Source organism: Sceloporus occidentalis, unplaced genomic scaffold, assembly GCF_023333645.1.
Source record: "Sceloporus occidentalis isolate IW3139 unplaced genomic scaffold, rSceOcc1.0.p SCAF_90, whole genome shotgun sequence".
Lineage (NCBI taxonomy): Eukaryota > Metazoa > Chordata > Lepidosauria > Squamata > Phrynosomatidae > Sceloporus > Sceloporus occidentalis.
In genome coordinates this window covers 2886166-2904468 of record NW_028317070.1, presented here as the reverse complement: position 1 = coordinate 2904468, position 18303 = coordinate 2886166, and the positions used below count along the sequence as shown (strand labels likewise).

At 39.3% G+C, this 18303-nt stretch overlaps 1 protein-coding gene across 1 annotated transcript in view; it reads right to left on the bottom strand.

The window, feature by feature from the left end:
* Nucleotides 1-249: 249 nt before the first annotated feature.
* Nucleotides 250-18303, bottom strand: part of LOC149284610 (armadillo repeat-containing protein 2-like) — a 37999-nt gene continuing 19945 nt past the window's right edge. The window contains exons 8-15 of the mRNA XM_089496461.1: nucleotides 17127-17272; nucleotides 14495-14594; nucleotides 4974-5295; nucleotides 4355-4477; nucleotides 2593-2706; nucleotides 2111-2243; nucleotides 1576-1736; nucleotides 250-404 (exon numbers count right to left, since the gene is read on the bottom strand). Of these exons, the coding sequence (XP_089352587.1) occupies nucleotides 250-404; nucleotides 1576-1736; nucleotides 2111-2243; nucleotides 2593-2706; nucleotides 4355-4477; nucleotides 4974-5295; nucleotides 14495-14594; nucleotides 17127-17272 (1254 nt within the window). The remainder of the gene's footprint in view (nucleotides 405-1575; nucleotides 1737-2110; nucleotides 2244-2592; nucleotides 2707-4354; nucleotides 4478-4973; nucleotides 5296-14494; nucleotides 14595-17126; nucleotides 17273-18303) is intronic.

The window sequence follows — 18303 nt, the reverse complement described above, 5'->3', positions numbered from 1 at the left end:
CTGAAGAGACATGGTGCAGAGTAGGTTGAAACCACATTCATCAATAACTTACTATACAGATAAAAGAGATCACTGCAGTAATGTACCAACTCGCACATGGGCTTGGAGATTCATCAGGTGGTTACGGAAAAAGAGACATGTTGATGCAAAGTGGCCAACGTAGAGCAACGACTAAAGTAACCGATCGGCCACTATGACCACTTTGCACTAAAATTGCTCTTTATACACAATGTGAAGGCAGTGAAATAGCTACACAGGTCCTGGCAAAGGTTCCAAATAAGAATAATGGCTCTGAATCCTACTTAAGAGCTGCATAGCAACTGGTCTAAAGTGCATTTCCCAGCATGTTCTGTGGTATTCCATTAAATCTCCATTGGACATATAATCCATAGCAAATTGTTCATCTGTTAAAGACAAAAGTGGCAAGCAAAAATAACCATTAAAAAACCCCAAAACATTAAACACACTGCATAGCACAGGAATATCAAAAACTGATACAAAATATGGGATATGATTTATAACCATAGCAGGGAAGTTGTGAAAGTGTATGGCTAGCCACATGTAGAGGTAGGGCTAGCAACTATTTTTTATATATTTGCATTGTATCTGTTTTTTTGTCCAGGAATATTCCTATTCCAAGTATTCAACTATAAACCAAATATTTACAGTTTCTCATGTCTCTTGCTGTTTGCTGGTGAGGCCACTTTGATAACACCTGTATTTGTTTCTTGAATGGTGTTACCAGCACTGGTGTAACTACAGGGGTTGCAGTGGTGACGGGGCCCTGTGCCTACAGACCTTCTTCCTGTCTCCTAGTACTGGCTCAAAATTGCTTAGAAAGGGCCCTTCCGACCTGGACCACACCAATCCAGGTCGGAAGGCCCCTTCCTAAACTAATTTGCACCGGCAGGGGGGAGACAGGAATGTATCGGGGTCACGTGACGTCACAAGCCTGCAGTGAAACCGAGGCTACTCGCACATTATGCACAAGCAGCCAGAGGGAAAGCGGCAGGGCTGGTGAAAGGTTTGCATTTGCATGTGTGTGAGCATGCATGTGTACTTGTATGTGTGTGTGAGCATGGATGGGTACTTGTATGTGTATGTGTGAGCATGGATGTATAATTGTGTATGTGTGAGCATGGATGTGTAATTATGTAAGCGGGGTGAGATGGAGTGTGTGTGTTAGTGAGTATAAGTAAGTGTGTGTAATTTGTGTAAGTGTGTTTACATATGTTGTATGTTGGAAGTGGGGGCAAAGGGTAAAGTAGGCACAGACCAATTGTGTGGGGGGCAATGATGGCACAGACCAGCAGTTGTAGCTACGGCTCTGGTTACCAGCTATAAGCAGATACACAACAGCAGATCACAATTACTTAACAGTCTTTTCTTTCACCAAATATTATACTTTATCTTTCATTTTATATTTGTATACTACAGATTTTTTCATAAGTGACCAATGCTAGATAAAGGATGCAGAAATGAAGAGGTGTATACACATGTGTACAGGTCACCCTAAAAAATAACATAAGATGTAGTGTTGTAATAACAAAAGTTAGTAGGCTTGCCAGTTCTTACCTAGAAATGAAGACAAAAGCTCCAAAAGTGTAATGGCCTGCTCCTTGCCAAAGCACAATTCTGCATCTGTTAGATTTTCACTGAAATTCCAAAAGGCTTTGCACACCAAAGAAGCCAGCTGCCAGTCTGAGCCTCCAAAATCCCGCAGACAATCAAGCAGCCTGTCATAGACAAGAATGTTTACAAAGCTATGAGTTGTTTTTAAGGGAGAAGGCTTTATATCAATGTAAGTATAGGGAGACAACAATGATTTTTTTTTTTAAATGAAATTATAGTTAAATATATATTATACTTATATTTTGTTTATAACACGTATGGGCAGACTATTGGGAATATGTAATGGATCCATACATCCAGTGAGAGAGCATGCAGAGACAGCATATAGCGCACTTGTGTAAGTGTTCACCAGACAACAAACATCTGAGAACCTTTAGTTGAGTGCCTTCATTTACAAATCACTGCATTGATCAGACTTTTCAGATTCATGTAGTGTACGTGTCTAAAATATGTCCTTAAATTACAACACTGCTCTTACTTTTTAATCCCTCCTTCTTCTTTAAGCAAGACTCTTTGATTCCCGTCTGCAGTCAGGTTAATGAGAACGCCACATGCAGAGAAGCAGACATCTTGGTCCTTGGCATCGAGGAGTATAACCACAAATTTGTAGACTTGGTTGCACAAAAGGAGAAAAGCAACACTTAGCACACACTTTCAATTGAAACTGGTATTTCAAAATTAAAGTAAATGTTATTACATTTAGCTGTATTTGTATTTCTTTGTAGATGTGTGTGAAACCAAGTTTACATTTTATTGGCAAGTTTAAGATGTAACACTTACACACCACACATGGCCTGGTGCTGTATAAAAAAAGATAATACATATCAGAAGTACATGCTGATAATTTGACATTGCATTTATTTTTGCATAAATCGCCTATTTTGTTTATGAATAAGGTGTCATTTAATTATTTATTTTTGACTATTGTCGGATGCGACGTAAAAAACCATGGGAACTCACCACTCTTCTCCATTATGAAGTCACGTACATCCCGGTGGCGGGACAGATTACCAAAGACTCGTACCACTTCGACGATGCCATCCATATTGTTGCATAGTAGCAATTTTAAAAGCACTGTTTGACAAGGAAACCTGGAATGTTACCATGCAAGAAAGCAGCCACCTTGCATATCGCGATAGCATCTTAATAGGAAGGCTTGTACAATGTCTAAACTTGAGTTCCTCACTTGCAAAACACATTACAAGAATTCTGCACGTATTAACGTTAGAACAAACAATCTATCCACATTTGTACTTTTTTACATATTTATTTTCTCAATGCCAACTTGAAAAACTAGCATTATCTTTATTTTAATGGGTTTTTTCCATCTAACAAACACATTTGAGATAAACAAAAAACTATAATTCTGATACACATAGTCGATCTGACCCATCTTGAGAAATCTACTCATACTCATTTGTCTCACACTTGTTTTCTAGATCACACAGCATTATTTCTAGAGATGCACTGTGCATAGGTTACTTTAGCATAACTGGACACTAAGATGGGCTAAACTTTCTTCTTCAGATCAGGAGGCTGTAGTTTACTTCTGTGGGCAGCTTCTTCCTAAAACCATACCAGAAGCTGGGTACAACAGGACAGGGGCAAATGCATATGGGAGGGTATGCAGAATATGTTGCAATATGCACTTTTTCAACATGCATTAAGGATGAACACAGTTTACAGAAGTTGTAACATGTTGAAATGTATATAGATAGCTTGCATTGCTTCTTTGTATCTACAGAATGAGAAATGTTAGCTAAGATTGGGCACTCTCTCAATGTGATTGATGCTCGCGCCAAACTTTCCTATTCCCTTACTACCATATATTACAGTGGTCTGCTCACTTTCCAAAGGGCGCACCATACAGGGGTAAATTGTAATCACCAGAATAATTCCACTTTAGTGTTTTTATGCCCTTTGATGGAAGAGGATAAGACCTGGCAGTTTCAGAAAACAGAACAAAGGAAGCTGACATCAGGACATCTATAAAAATAACTATACAGCTGGGCATAAGAAAGCACAAGCCAGAGCGTCAGTTCCTAACTAAATGTCCTAACATCTCAAAAAAATCTCAGATCCCATTTAAATGTTTGTTTTAGTATTGTTGATACAAAAACTCTTACACATAATTTAATGATTTAAAGTTGAGCAGGCAGTACAGCAGCAGAATAAGATGCTAAATTGCATTTTAAAAAGGGGGGGGGTACTAATGGTGCTTTAAGGATAACTGATGAGGCCTTGTTTAGTACACTGCATCCAGTTGTGTAGATTATAGTTTCATAAAGATATAAATAATTTAGAGAGAATTCAAAGAAAAGTCACTAAAATGGTACGTAACCTTATTAACTGGGGAGAGGCGGATTATAGGAAATGTCAAGGTATTAAGTAAAGACCAAGAAAGAAGGCAAAAAGAATTAGAGGGCTAGACAGTGAAGGACTGATGGGTATTGTGAGAAAACGTTTCCATTTACAGGAAGGGTAGTATGCACCTCTGTGGAAGTAAAGGCAAGCTCACTCAAACAATTAAGGCAGACTAAAGGGGTCAATAGGGACAATATATCGATTTTAAAACTCCTCTAGGAAAGAACTGCAAAAGACTAGCCATAATATAATCTGAAGGTATGTTTTCCAATAATGAAAACTATATACAAATATTACACATCTACATGCATACATATCATATGCAACAAAACAAAAACAATATAAAAAGAATACTCACACTGTGAAATATCTAGCCTTCTGTCTGTAATAAATGATCTGACATCTTGATAGTAGGATAAATTATTGAATGCCACAACGGTATCGATCACTAGCTCCTCACATTCATCAATTGACTTGTATTCTGACAAAAACATACATTGCAAAAGGTTAGCATTGTTTTTGGTGTAGTGGCTTTCACTGGTTGGCCCTGAGAGAGCTAAAATTTGTACAGCTTTGGCCTTATGGCCAGAGTTGCCTTAGGAGGCTTGTGCCAACCCAAGCCTGGTCCCATATTAAAATAATATTAAAACAATTAAGCAAGGATGAAGAAAGGCGTTCTATAATATAAATGTAAAATTACTTTAGTGTCACGCTTTCTCAAGTATACCCTACTTGAGTCTCTGCTGCCTTCAAAGGACACAGCCCAGGAGCTCCACCTGAGCAAACGTGGTCCTTGATCACAGTAAAGCCTTCATGTACATCAAATTCAGTACCTCTAAACTTGGGATTGGATCCCAGTGATCTTACAACAAGGTTTGAGCCACACATTTTTTTTTCTATATAAAGAAGAAATGTCAACTGCGGAATGAAGTATAAAAAACACTAGCTTAAGTGGAAAATAATGTAAGTCACCTTACCAAGAACTTTCATTAACAGTGAGACACAGGTCTCATTGGCGGCCAGGTCGGTGCCTACAACAGGATGAATGGATAGGTTGGCCAGAACCCTGACCAGCTTGATTAAGACATCTTCTACATCAGAAGGTCTCTTCCGATTATCAGGATCATCCTTCCGTTGATTAGCTTTAGCCTTTTGTAAACTTATATCATGCTCACAGTAAGAGTGCAGTAAACCTAATAGAGTCTTGATGCTTCTCTGCTGTTTATAAAATTGTTCACATGCTTTTTTGTTTTTTGCTGTCAGGTTCCCAAGAGTAAACAAAATGCGCACAACTAGGTCCTACAAAACAAATATGTATGTGTTAATAGACAAGACAAGAAGCATATTCGAAACAACTTCTGATTTTGTAAGGTTGGTTCACGGCAGTCGGACTGTTTACGCAAACAAGTAAAGCTACAACGGTTAGAGGTTAATATGTGTGTATTCACTGAATGTTGTACCGAAAAGACCATGATCTATACAGATAAGTGTTGCTGCATCATACTGCAGTCACGGTGAGTTACTTGAATGGTTTTTTGAAATCCAATGTTTAAAATAAAGATGGTGAACCTCCAAAAGAATGTTCTGTATTCTGTTAGGCAACTATTATTTTGCCATGCATTATATGCACTCACACTAGAGTAACATGACCATCAGCTTACATATGATGAGGTTCTAACACAGATAATTTAGAGATTAAAGACTCAGAGGCACATCACAGTCTTGTCACCTTAACCACAACATAAAAATATTTGCAGACATCTTATTACATCCTTTGGTGCAGGATACCAAACTCCCTACAAAAATGTAACTATGAAAATGAGCCTTATATGCCCAACATTCGCTATTAACCACGTGAGAAAATGCGCTTGCTATACATAAAACCCACACTATATGATAATGTGACCGTAACCTTTAATCAGTTTTTTTTTATGTTTATATATACGGTATATTCCATAATTTCTACAGCTTCCTCTAAGAGATCACTTTTGTCTCATCATCCTTGTCGCTGTAAATATTAAGTTAGTTACTGAAGACAGCATGTTATCATTTCTGATGTTAGGTAAGTTCATGGAGAAGGATAAAATACCCCGAACATCCTGAATAAGTATAATAAATAGGGATTAGCTATTTATGTTCAGGGCAGCTAAGTAACTGAAACCAATTAAAGCGAAAATCAAGCTTTGCAGTACAGAAACTCACACTGTGCTCAATAAGGATAATAATATATGTATCCTTTATATCTAGTACATAAAGTGCTGAGTAAGCAGGATATCTGCATAAACTCACCAAATTATGCAACTGATGCAACCCTACATCTGACAATCTCATTAAACCTTCTCCTATCTGAAGCGATTAAATGTCCAGACCGGAAAAAAACAGCACTTATGTTCACAGGTCAGCAATTTAAAAGTTACTAGTTACACAGGTTATAGTCATTAGTCCACTGAAATTTCTATAAATAGCTCTTAATCGTTTTATTCTCAGCCGCTAGATTCATTTTTATTTGCACTGCACAGACCAATGGAAATTTCCAGCCCTGCTGGTTCTAATATAGGTATATCTTGTGCAACTCCTACCAATGTTAAAATAACCATACAAAATATGCATTCTTCAGAAAGAATTTTCCGAGTAAAATGAAAAACACACTAATATGAATATTTTCAGGAAAAAACTTTGTTTTGTTACTATATTTTGTTACCATAGAAAAAAAACAAAAGCGCTACAATGGTAGCCTTTCAAACACGCTAGAATGGCTGAGGCTTGCAGTTGACTCAAGTCAAACACGCATTGGTTTCACTAAAATTACTAACCTACATACTCTTTCAATTTGACGGACATTACTCTTTTTACTCTTACTGAAAGAAATCTAGGAAGGTGAAATAGCTTATAAACTCCCTACCTTAAGAATTGTTGAATTAAAAAGAAAATTCAGTTGCGTATTCCATCCCTACACAAAGAGTCCCGTCAGGACAATCATTACGCACGACTGTGTGTCTTTTTTTTTTTTAATCAGCTGCCATCCATTGCCCTTGGTAATTTTTAGAACTGTTTTTGGATGGCTTCAATGGGCGAACCAGTTTATAACAGTTGATAGCAATCAATGGTTTGTATTAGAAAATTTGCACTGTTTGAGAGTCAAGGGCTAAACAATGACATTGGCTGTCCACCCCTATAGTGCACAAAGTGTGCAATTTAAACTGCTGGAGCTAGTTAAGTAGTAATTCACTTATCCATCCATTATTATAATTTTGTATTTATATATCACCAACAGATGTTGGATTTCATTTTTAACAGGTTAGAATGGGGTACTATGCCAAACTCCTTTGCTTACATACGGTCAGGGGCTTAGGACAAACTTGGGTTCCCTCCACGCTGTATTAGAAGCCCTCATTCTCACCCCAGCATACAGACTTGACAAAAAGAAGGGGAACAACCATTGTGTCTCTCCTTTGTAAATAGGGGTCGTGGGATCACCTCATTTTTAAATTTGTTAACTTTTTATTAAGCCCGAACAGTTCTACTGTGACTAGCCTCACATAATGCTAAAGTTTATGCTTTTAACAAGCTCTTTCAGACGGTTACAGTTATATAACTTATGAGTTACATATGAGTTACATATAAAGTCCAAATTATATGTAGCCCAGACTTAATTTAGTGAAACGAATGACTGTGCTACAATGAAAGCTACATCCTCCTAGCAACAGCATTGGCCTATAAGCAGCCAGGAAATGAACCGTGCAACCACAAGAATGTTCTCAGCTCCTCACAAAGAACACTGTTTGTTCCAGAAGAGTCCCACAAGCTTATTACACAACAGACTTAAAATGAAATGAAACTCAGATTTAATGTACAAGTTACTTTTTGACTATAATAATACATAAAAGAACAATATTTATAAAAAAGCAAGGTGGTCTTACTACCATACCAACTATGTAATAGCAAAAAGGACCACTATTAAATCTTTCCACCAGAACGACCGCTCTTCACAACTAACCACATAAACTGTTAGTATATGATGTGAGTTGACCCCCCAACCACACATTAGCATTTACTATATGCTGGAATAGTACACAAGCATTGATGTGGACAAGGAACGGTAGCTGTGTGATGAGGATGCCACAAAGGCAACCAATGTTGTCCAAGCTGACCTGATTCCCATAGTCTCAGAGAAGACGGTCATGCACAGAACAGAGATAGAACTTGATACAAAAGAAAAGAGAGCAAACACATCCAAAAATAGGGTCAGATAGGATTTCTCACTTTCCAGTTTTTGCTTATACCGGCCAACACCTCCAGCTACTTTGTTTTAGTTTAATAGTTCCTTATGTATACATTTCTGATTTTGGGATTGTGTGTTAACCAATGAGTGTCTGTTAATTTAAATACAAAACTCATAGATGGTTTTGTCTCTGCAGAGGTTTCAGATGGACCCATTGGTTTCACCTTTGGAAACAGATACAGTTACCTATCAGTGAGGTCATAACAGCCCACAGAATAATAACTCCTCAGTGACATGTTAAATCATAAGCTCCCATACAGGTTGTGGATCATTCATTCATTCATACAAAAATGGGTTTATTATTTTAACATTTACACTGCTGTAATCATGCAGCTTCATTTAGGCAAGAAATAAATATCTCTTGACATACTATGCACCCCATACACAAGGTTAAAGCTTGTAAATAAACCACGTTGTGTAAACTAAACAATAATGCAAGTATCACACCCTCCTCAGGAGATGGTGTGTAAGAAAGAACATTAACATTTATGTGATATAACGTCTTTTATCCCCATGATATCACAAGACACAGCAAGACACAAATTTAGCTTTTGTATATACTTACAATGAAAATGACAACTAAAAATGTTACATCAATTAGTCATAGATACAAATGAATATAAACTCTGACTTCTTTTACTAACAGAAATATGAAAATGTATCTGCATGGTTGACATAAATTTTTATGATCTACTAAGTCATTTATCACTCCAATTTCTGTGAATAAACAGTTTCCAAGTGATAGGATAGAAATGGCCATGGAGTATGTACCGTATTTGCTCGATTATAAGACAAGGTTTTTTTCAGAGCGAATGCTCTGAAAAATACCCTTCGTCTTATAATCGGGGTCGTCTTATAATCAGACCTCAAATAGGTCTGCCTATGAGACGACTAAGATCCAGATCCCCCGCAGCTGCAGGGGACCTGGATCCTCCTGTCTCCCCCCCCCCCCACTTACCGGTACTTCTGAGTCCCCTGTCATGCAGCCGGCGATTCGTGTAGACAACTTACGCTGCAGCCGGAAGGAGGTGTGGTTAGCAGCGGGGGTTGTCTGCGTCCATCGCGCAGACTTTCCCTGGCTGTCAGAGATCAGAGTTCCCCGCACCGACATTCGGGGAAGGTCTGCGCGATGGACGCAGACAACCCCCGCTGCTAACCACACCTCCTTCCGGCTGCAGCGTAAGTTGTCTACGCGAATCGCCGGCTGCATGACAGGGGAGTCAGAAGCACCGTTAAGTTTGGGGGGGGGGGGCGGAGGAGTGTTAAATGGGGGGCATAAGGCATTTCTGGAGGCAGAGTGTTCTATGAAATGCCTTTTATACCTCCCTATATGCCACTCTGCCTCCTGAAATGCCTTATACCTCCCTATATGCCACTCTGCCCCATAATATGCCTTTTAACCCCCTTAATGCCAGAGTGACATATAGGGGTATAAGGCATTTCTGGAGGCAGAGTGGCACATAGGGGGTCAAAAGGCATATCATGGGTCACACTGGCACATAGGGTTAAAAGGCATATCATGGGGCACAGTGGCATATAGGGGTATAAGGCATTTCTGGGGCAGATGTGCATAACTAGGGGGGCAGGGTGGAAAATAGAAGGAAATAAAACCAAAATATTTTTCTCAATCATAGCTTTTATTAAAAAAAATTGTTTACATGAATTAACATTTACTGGTAAAACTTTTTTCCTATAGGGTCGTCTTATATTCAGGCTTTTTCTTTTTTTCCTAATTTAATATTTAGATTTGGGGGGTCGTTTTATAATCAGGGTCGTTTTATAATCCAGCAAATACAGTATTTACAAATACTTTGTCCAAGTCTTTAAACGGCAAAATCCCCAGACCTTCCAGGGTGTGTTAAATACTTATAAAGATTGCCATCAAAATGAAACCAGGAACAAATGAAGGTTTAAATTACTTGTTTACTGAACTTGGATTGTGATCAGCATGACCTGAGTTATCTATAGATCAAAGATAAACTAAGCATAAGACCCAATAGAGGCAAGGAGAGACTCCTAGTGGTTGGTTGGAGTAATGTCCAAATGAAAACACTACATTGTTAACCCTGTCTAGCAATTTCTGAGTGCAACTCTGTGTATAAACAAGCACAGATTAAGGAGCTTGGGCCCCCGGAGCACTTGTACAAAAACAAACCTTTTTTCTAGTGGCCATTCTTGCGACTTTTTACCACACCACATATAAAACATAATGTAAAAGAAAGCAAAAAATTCTATCGCAGGTTCCTCTGCATTCCTTCATGATGTTACAGTACGTTCATATTAAGCATTGACATCACGTTCCGACCCTTCTAATCTATGACCTGGCCACTGGGCATGTGCAAACATTGTTTCACTGTAAAATAGGCACTGGGCAGGTGCAGCCAATGAAATGACCCCTGTCAAGACTCACCCATTCATATTAATGGCAAAAAAATAAAGTAGGGCACCACATAATATTACCACACAGCACAGGGGTGGACAAAACTATACACCTACAGTGTTTGCCCCATTACCAATTTCTTCTATTTTTGCTTATTTAGACGACACATAATGCAGCTTGTCAGTTAATTGATTGAAGGTAAACAGTTAATCAAAACCTATATCACTCATGTGAAGAAATAATTGCGCCTCTAAACCTAATAACTGGTTGTGCTACCCTTGGCAGCAACAACTGCAATCAAATGTTTGTGATAACTGGTAATGAGTCTTTCAATTTGCTGTGGAGGAATGTTGGTGGACTGTTCATGGTAGAATTGTTTTAATTCAGCCACATTGGAGGGTTTTCAAGCATAAACTGCCTTTTTAAAGGTCAAGCTACAGCATTTCAATTGGATTCAAGTCAGGACTTTAACTAGGCCTCTCTAAAACGTTAACTGTGTTTCTTTTGTCCTGCTGCATAACCCAACTGCGCTTGAGCTTTAGGTCATAAACTGATGGCTGGACATTCTACTTCTGAACTTTCTGGTGGAGAGCAGAATTCATGGTTTCAACAATTATGGCAAGTCACCCAGGTCCTGAAGCAGCAAAGCAGCCCCAGTCCATCACACTACCGCCACTGTGTTTGACTGTTGGAATGATGATCTTATTGTGGAATGCTGTGTTTACGCCAGATGTAACGGGACCCATATCTTCCAAAACGTTTAGCTTTTGACTCATCAGTCCGCAAAATGTTATCCCAAAAGTCTTGAGGGTCATCAAGAGGTTTTTTGGCAAATCTCTTTTTTGGTCAGCAGTGAATTTTGCAACTCTCCCATGGATTCAATTTTTGCATAGTCTTTCTTATTGTGGAATTGTGAACACTGACCTTAATTCAGTTCAGTCAATTGAGGCCTGCAGTTCTTTACATGTTATTCTGGTTTCTTTTGTGACCTCCTGGATGGGTCATCAATGCTTTTTTGGAGGAATTTTGGTAGGCCTGCCCCTCCTGGGAAGGTTCATCCCTGTTCCAAATTTTCTCCATTTGTAGATAATGGCTCTCACAGTGATTCACTAGGGTCCCACAGCCTTAGAAATGGCTTTGTAACCCCTTTCCAGACTGACAGACCTTTAAGCCTACTTCTCTTCACAAGACATGTTCTATTGATGTTTAGATTCAACAGGGCTGGCAGTAATCATGCCTGAGTGTCTAGTGAAATTGAACCCATTATCAATCATATTTATTTGTTAATTTGTTGATTTAGTAATTAAGGGGCAATTTGTTTTGTCACATGGGGCCAGGTAGGGTTTCATAGTATTTATGAAATCATCATTTAAAAACTGAATTATATTTAATCATTTTTTTATATTTTTTAATATTAAAATTTGTTTGATGATCTTAAACATTTAAGTATGACAAATATGCAAAACATTGAAGAAATTGGGAAGGGGGCCCAAGAAGAAATCAGGAAGGGGTGCAAAGAAGCTAATCATCACCATTATTTCACAAAAAGTTTAAAGAAGGGCAACAAGGCTTACTGTAGGTGAGTCAGGAAATTTGAGTTGTTAAAACCTCAAGATCAAGGTACTTCCCGTATATTCCGGCGTATAAGACGACTGGGCATATTAGACGACCCCCAACTTTTCCAGTTCAAATATAGAGTTTGGGCTATACTCGCCGTATAAGACTACCCCTCTACCCAGTATACAACAACCAGCCAATCACGGCAAGCGATGTACCTTACCGGCGATTGGCTGGTTGTTATACATATACATACATACACTGCCCTTAGACACACACACACACACACACACACATATATATATATCTACACATGCTAACATACACCTGTCCATACATACACATTTATACACTGTACTCACACACTGTCCTTTACACACACACACATATATATATGGTGTATATATATATATATATATATATATATATATATATATAGTGTATATATATATATATACACCAGGTTACAAATACCTACACTACTCTCACACACACCTGACCATACACATACACTGACCATCTCACACCAACATATATACATACACTGCACTCACACCCCTTTCTCCCCATCTCTTACCTTTCTCATCTTCTATCTTCTTTCTTCCATCCAGTTGTGGGAGCGTGAGTTCTGTCATTTCAGACCTCTGCTTTACTGCTCCCTCATCACTACGCGCCGGCAGTTGATGCCGAGCCCCGGGACATGACGGCATCCCCGCGCTCTGCATCAATAGCCGGCGCGTAGTGATTAGGGAGCACGGAAGCCGAGGTCTGAAGTGCCAGACCTCGAGCTCCCTAATGTTGGGCTAGTTAGAGGGAGGTCGTGATCTCCCCAACCAGCCCTGCTGATCAGGGCTAGTTGGGGAGATCACGATCTTGCACCTACCTCGGCGCGCCCCTGAAGACCGGCCCAGGGCAGGCGGCTTCTCCACTCGCCCCTTCCCTAGAGATTGGTGGCTTCGTGGGAATCTCCGGCTCGGTAAGTACCTGGTACTCGGTTAGTACCCGGCGTATAAGACGACCCCCGACTTTTGAGAAGATTTTCTCGGGTTAGAAAGTCGTCTTATACGCCGGAATATACGGTATACGTCATACTGCAAAGCAAACGTCTTTAACTAGCCCTGAAAAGCAATGTTTAAAATGACAAAGTAGCTAACTTTTTGACACAAATTATTATTTATTGTTTTATATAGCGCCATCATATTCCACATATTCCAGTTTTCTTGTTTTTCTTACTTGTTCATCATAATGTTTATTAATTATTATTATAACACATACTTATTTTTTCCTCATTTTCGCTAGCCAGCCTTACTAATTAAATAGTTAATGCATTTAAGATGGTAGGGGCAGTATAATGTGTTTATTTTAAAATGCCATTGTATAGCATGGGACACACATAGGGTTAAAAATGTTTTACCAGCAAAGCCTGCTGACTGCCAACAAGCTCTGTATTTCTAGGAAATGTCTGTGTCTGTTCTCCTGGAGGGAGCTTTTAGGCTGTTGTAAAAACACTATTTTCCCCATGTGACAGTTTCCAAACTCTCTGTATCAAAATTGGCAGGCCTCTTGTTTTAATGTCTTTAATAAGGCATTTTCGTGCTCGTTTCTAAAGTATGAAGTTAATAATTACTGAATTAAAATAAACTACATTAATTACTAACATAAACATTCCTATTAAAAATCCAACAGTGGTTGTTACATAAATGAATTCCATCTATAGGAGCAAATTTCAGAGTCTAAAGCTGCTAATGGCATACAAAATTTTGTATAAACAACATGTATTTTTATGCTTTTTTTGTTAGCGTGTCATGTGTCTCTTTTTTTTAGCATGTTAAAAATGTCACATCACTATCCATCGATCGATCTATCTATCTCCCTCTCTTTGGATATTAATCAAAGCATTACCCCCATACCAGGGAACTCTCTGGGTTTGACTCGGAGATTGCCGGGTGAGCGCTGCTCCTCCGGTTTTCCGGGTCAAGACCCGAATCCGCCAAGTCAAGACCCGAATCCGCCGGGTTGCGGGAGTGGGAATGCCGCCGACGTCAGTGGGAATGCCCACCAACGTCAGCAGGACTGCCCGCCGATGTCACTGGGACCGCACACCAACATCAGTGTGCAGTCCTGGCCGCGTCACGCAAGGGAAGGCTCCGGGTAGCTGGAGCCCAGAAGTTCCCAGGTATGATTACCCCCATCTTGTATACCCATTGCCGAAGTCCCGTTGCGCCATTCAATGAGTTATGGTTAAAAAACATCTAGAATAAAATAGGAAATAAATTCACCTGCTTTTTTGGATGTTTGTTCAGTACAGATAAGAACGAAGGGTAACAGCTGGAGCATTCTGCGAGCGCTATGCAACATTCATTGTAAGAAGAAAGCTTACTAGAATGACAAAAAAAACCAATCAATATAAAAGTGCATCATTTGTTCAAATTCACTGATGTGACTTTAAAGGGAATATATGTATTCAGAACTAGACAAATTTTACAAGCCCAGAAGCCATTTACACCTCAGCCTGGCTAGTAAGTTCTACATTGACTCGTCCAGGTCTGTTACTATTATAACGTAAGTATCCAGCATCAATCATTTTCACAGTACTTGTATTATACAGTGCATGGCGTACGACAAACCTACACACAGTGATACAAGTTACAGGTAAAAAGGAGTCGGTCTGCAAGTTTATTATATATGACATCATTATTAAGATTTCATCATAATCATTCACCTTTGTTGCATTAAAAACCAGTTGTGATGCTTGTATGACATCTCTTCCAATAGATATTAATACAATTGTTAGAACTTTTATAATTGTTGCTCACTATACAGTAGCGTCTGGTAAGCAGTCCTACTGCACTTTCCACAAACAATACCTGTGAGGCCTCACATCCTCAGTTGAACTCCTTAATGGCACATGCTTTATAAATAAAAGATAATAATAATAATAATAATTCTATCACTACTTGCTTGAGTTGTAGGCCCGGACTGGCTATCGGGCACACGGCCAGATTGACATAGGGGCTGATGGAGCTGCAGCTCCAGGCCCCTACCTTAAAATAGGCCGTATTAACGTAGGGCATAACTGCGACCGGGCCCGCCACTCTAGGGGGCTGGCAGCCCCCAGCAGGGTCGGCCTTAGGGGTGTGCGGCCGCACAGGGCTTAAATTAAAACATCGGGATTTTTTGTTTGTTTTTTTCAACTTTATTTAACATCCTCCATGTTAAATAAAGGTTTTTTTTAACTTTGTTTAGATTTAACACGGAGGATGTTAAATAAATAAAGTGAAAAAAACCCCAATGTTTTAATTTAAGTCCCGGGCAGGGGCGCCGAGCGGTCGCTTGTAAAGTTTTCAGCAACCGCTCAGCGCCCCTTACTCTCCGTGACTCCGCCGTGGGGCCGGCATTTCATGCTGTGAAGTGCGCACCGCGGCAGAGCGGGAAGATGGACGCCCCGCACCCCCACCGCAGGACTCCGCCAACAAGGTAAGTAGGGTGAGGGGGGCTGCAGTGAAAAGGGTCAGAGGTGGTAGATAGTGAGGGGGGAGGGGTTAGATAGTGAGAAAGGGGGAGGGGGGTTAGACAGTGAGAATGGGGGAGAGGGGATAGTGAGAGGGGGTACATATTGAGAAAGGGGGAAGGCAGTGAGAAGGGGGAGAGGGGGTACATAGTGAGAAGGGGCAGATAAGAAGGGGAGGGGTAGATGGGGAGAGGGGGTAGTGTGAATGCATACGAGAATGAATGAATTAATGTGTGGATGAATTGTGTGAATGCGTACAAGAATTAATTAATGTGTGGATGAATTGCTTGAATGATTTAGGGAAATGCAAAGATGGTACATGAAGGGTGGGCTGTTTGCCGACAAAGATGTCTTACACTGGGCTGTTAGGGGACAAAGTTGGCTCAGGCTGGGCTGTAATATGTGTGTAATTTGTGTGCTGATCAGGTTCTATGTGGGCGATTAGGGGGTTAACTATACCTTTTAATGCTGAGTTTATTAGTGAATTCTAATTGATTTATACCTGCAAAGCTGGGTGTGTATTATTCTGTTGATCTGTATCTGGTATGCTCCGTTTCCATACATTATTATTGTATACCTACAAATAGAGGGTTTGTATGTCTCATTCTGTGTATTTGATCTATACCTTCAACGCTGAGTTAATGTGATTTTCAATTGATCTATACCTGCAAATATAGGGTTTGTATGTGATCTCTACATGCAAGTGCTGTTTATATGTGTTTGACCTATAGTTCACAGGGAGGAAGGAAAGGAGAGCTATGGCTTAGTGAATGAGGGACAAAGGGACTGGGAATGTTTCAGGGGAGAGGACCTCTCAAAGTCATGGTCAGGGTGAGAAGGGGGAAGACTGCACCGACTCTCACAGTCTTCCCCTAATCTGCAGTCAGTGTTTTTTTGGTGTGGTAGCGGAGGGAGTGATTACATGGTAGGGAGAGTGGAGCAGGGCCCAAGGAAATGTCAGTGTGGCAGAGCCTGTCCTGGTGTGTGTGTTTGGGTGTCGGTGTGGCAGAGCCTGTCCTATTTATGTAATGCTAATTGATTACAGTGACAAAAGCATGCTGAAATATAACTAATAGACAACAAGAAATTGTATATTACATTTGTCAGAATTTGGTTTAACAAAAAATAAATAAATAAAAATGGGCTGCTCAGTCTTAAATGCCCGGGCCTATTTTTTGTCCCAGTCCGGGCCTGTGTATATATATATATATATATATATATATATATATATATATTAATATACACACACATATGTATATGTATGTATGTATGTGTGTTATATCTGCAACTTACCAAACTTATATCTTTGATTCTTGAAAAATATACTGTTGTACAAATAAAATCATACAGTACATCCTAAGTCGAAAATACTACAAAAAAAGATGATGCATAGTACAAACCTTAGTAGTCGTGAAACATTGGTGCAAATGTCCTTATCACTTATGTAATGGTCTAGCAGCACGCAGAAATTTTGAAGCGCATTGCTTGCGAGGTACTTGGGTCGTGACTCTGACAGATCCGCCAGGTTCCTTAAGGTTGCAGTGAGCTGAATAAAGATGTATTTTAAACAAAAGTTACTAAAAGTTACTTAATAAGCAGTAAAATTACAGTAATAAGTATCAGCAGATGAGCTAAATTTGTAATATGAGTCATATGGGTCAACAGAGTACAACATATGTATTTTCCATGCAGACTTTATGCCAAATGGCCAACCCCAATCTAACCCTAATAGAATGCAAGACCCGTCATTTTACAAACTGACCTTTTAATAGAACTCTATTTGGAGTAACTGAGTACCTTGACCTTCCAAAATATCATAAAGAAAACACGCTAATCACATTGTGTCTAACATCTGCTCACCCAGTTAAATAGGTTCTGCTAAAATTTTGAGTATGCCACGTATATGTTAATAAGCTGCTCAGAAAATATACAGGGCAGAATCATTAAAAGAAAAACAGGCTTATAATAGTCAGAATTAAAGGACACTACTATACCCATTCCTATGACTGCGGCAAACAAAACAAACCTTTAAATAACTTAAGTATGGTTTTGCATTACTAAGACAAAAAAGTGATATTGAAGAGTACTAACTATACTGGAAGTGCCAAGGCATTTCTTTTATTGATGAGCTCATTCACATTGCTAGAACATATATTCCAAGGCTAGAAGGATGGCTGCATACTGTTATCACTACAAAGAGCTGTGAAGCCTTTTATATTTCATCAGACAGCTTGTAAGTGGCTGTCAGAGAGTACTGGTAGGTAATAGATGAAGGCTTGCACTGAAATAGAAACTCTAAAGCTATGCATATACAGTACGTAAGTACTAAATAACGACGTCTTCTATGAAATCTGCCAAAGTTCTGTTCTACAATTTGGTGATCTGCAAGCGTGAAAGTGCTCAATGCTTGTGCCAAGAACATAAAGCGAGAAAAAGGTGTGCTATAAAGATCTTACACATGGAAAACTTTAATTATCTAGGTCTATTCGGTTCATCTATTAAGAAATAACAGAACAAAGTACATTCCTAAAGCGGCTTTCCCAGCCTAATCCCTATTCTGTTTTTTCCCTTAGTAAA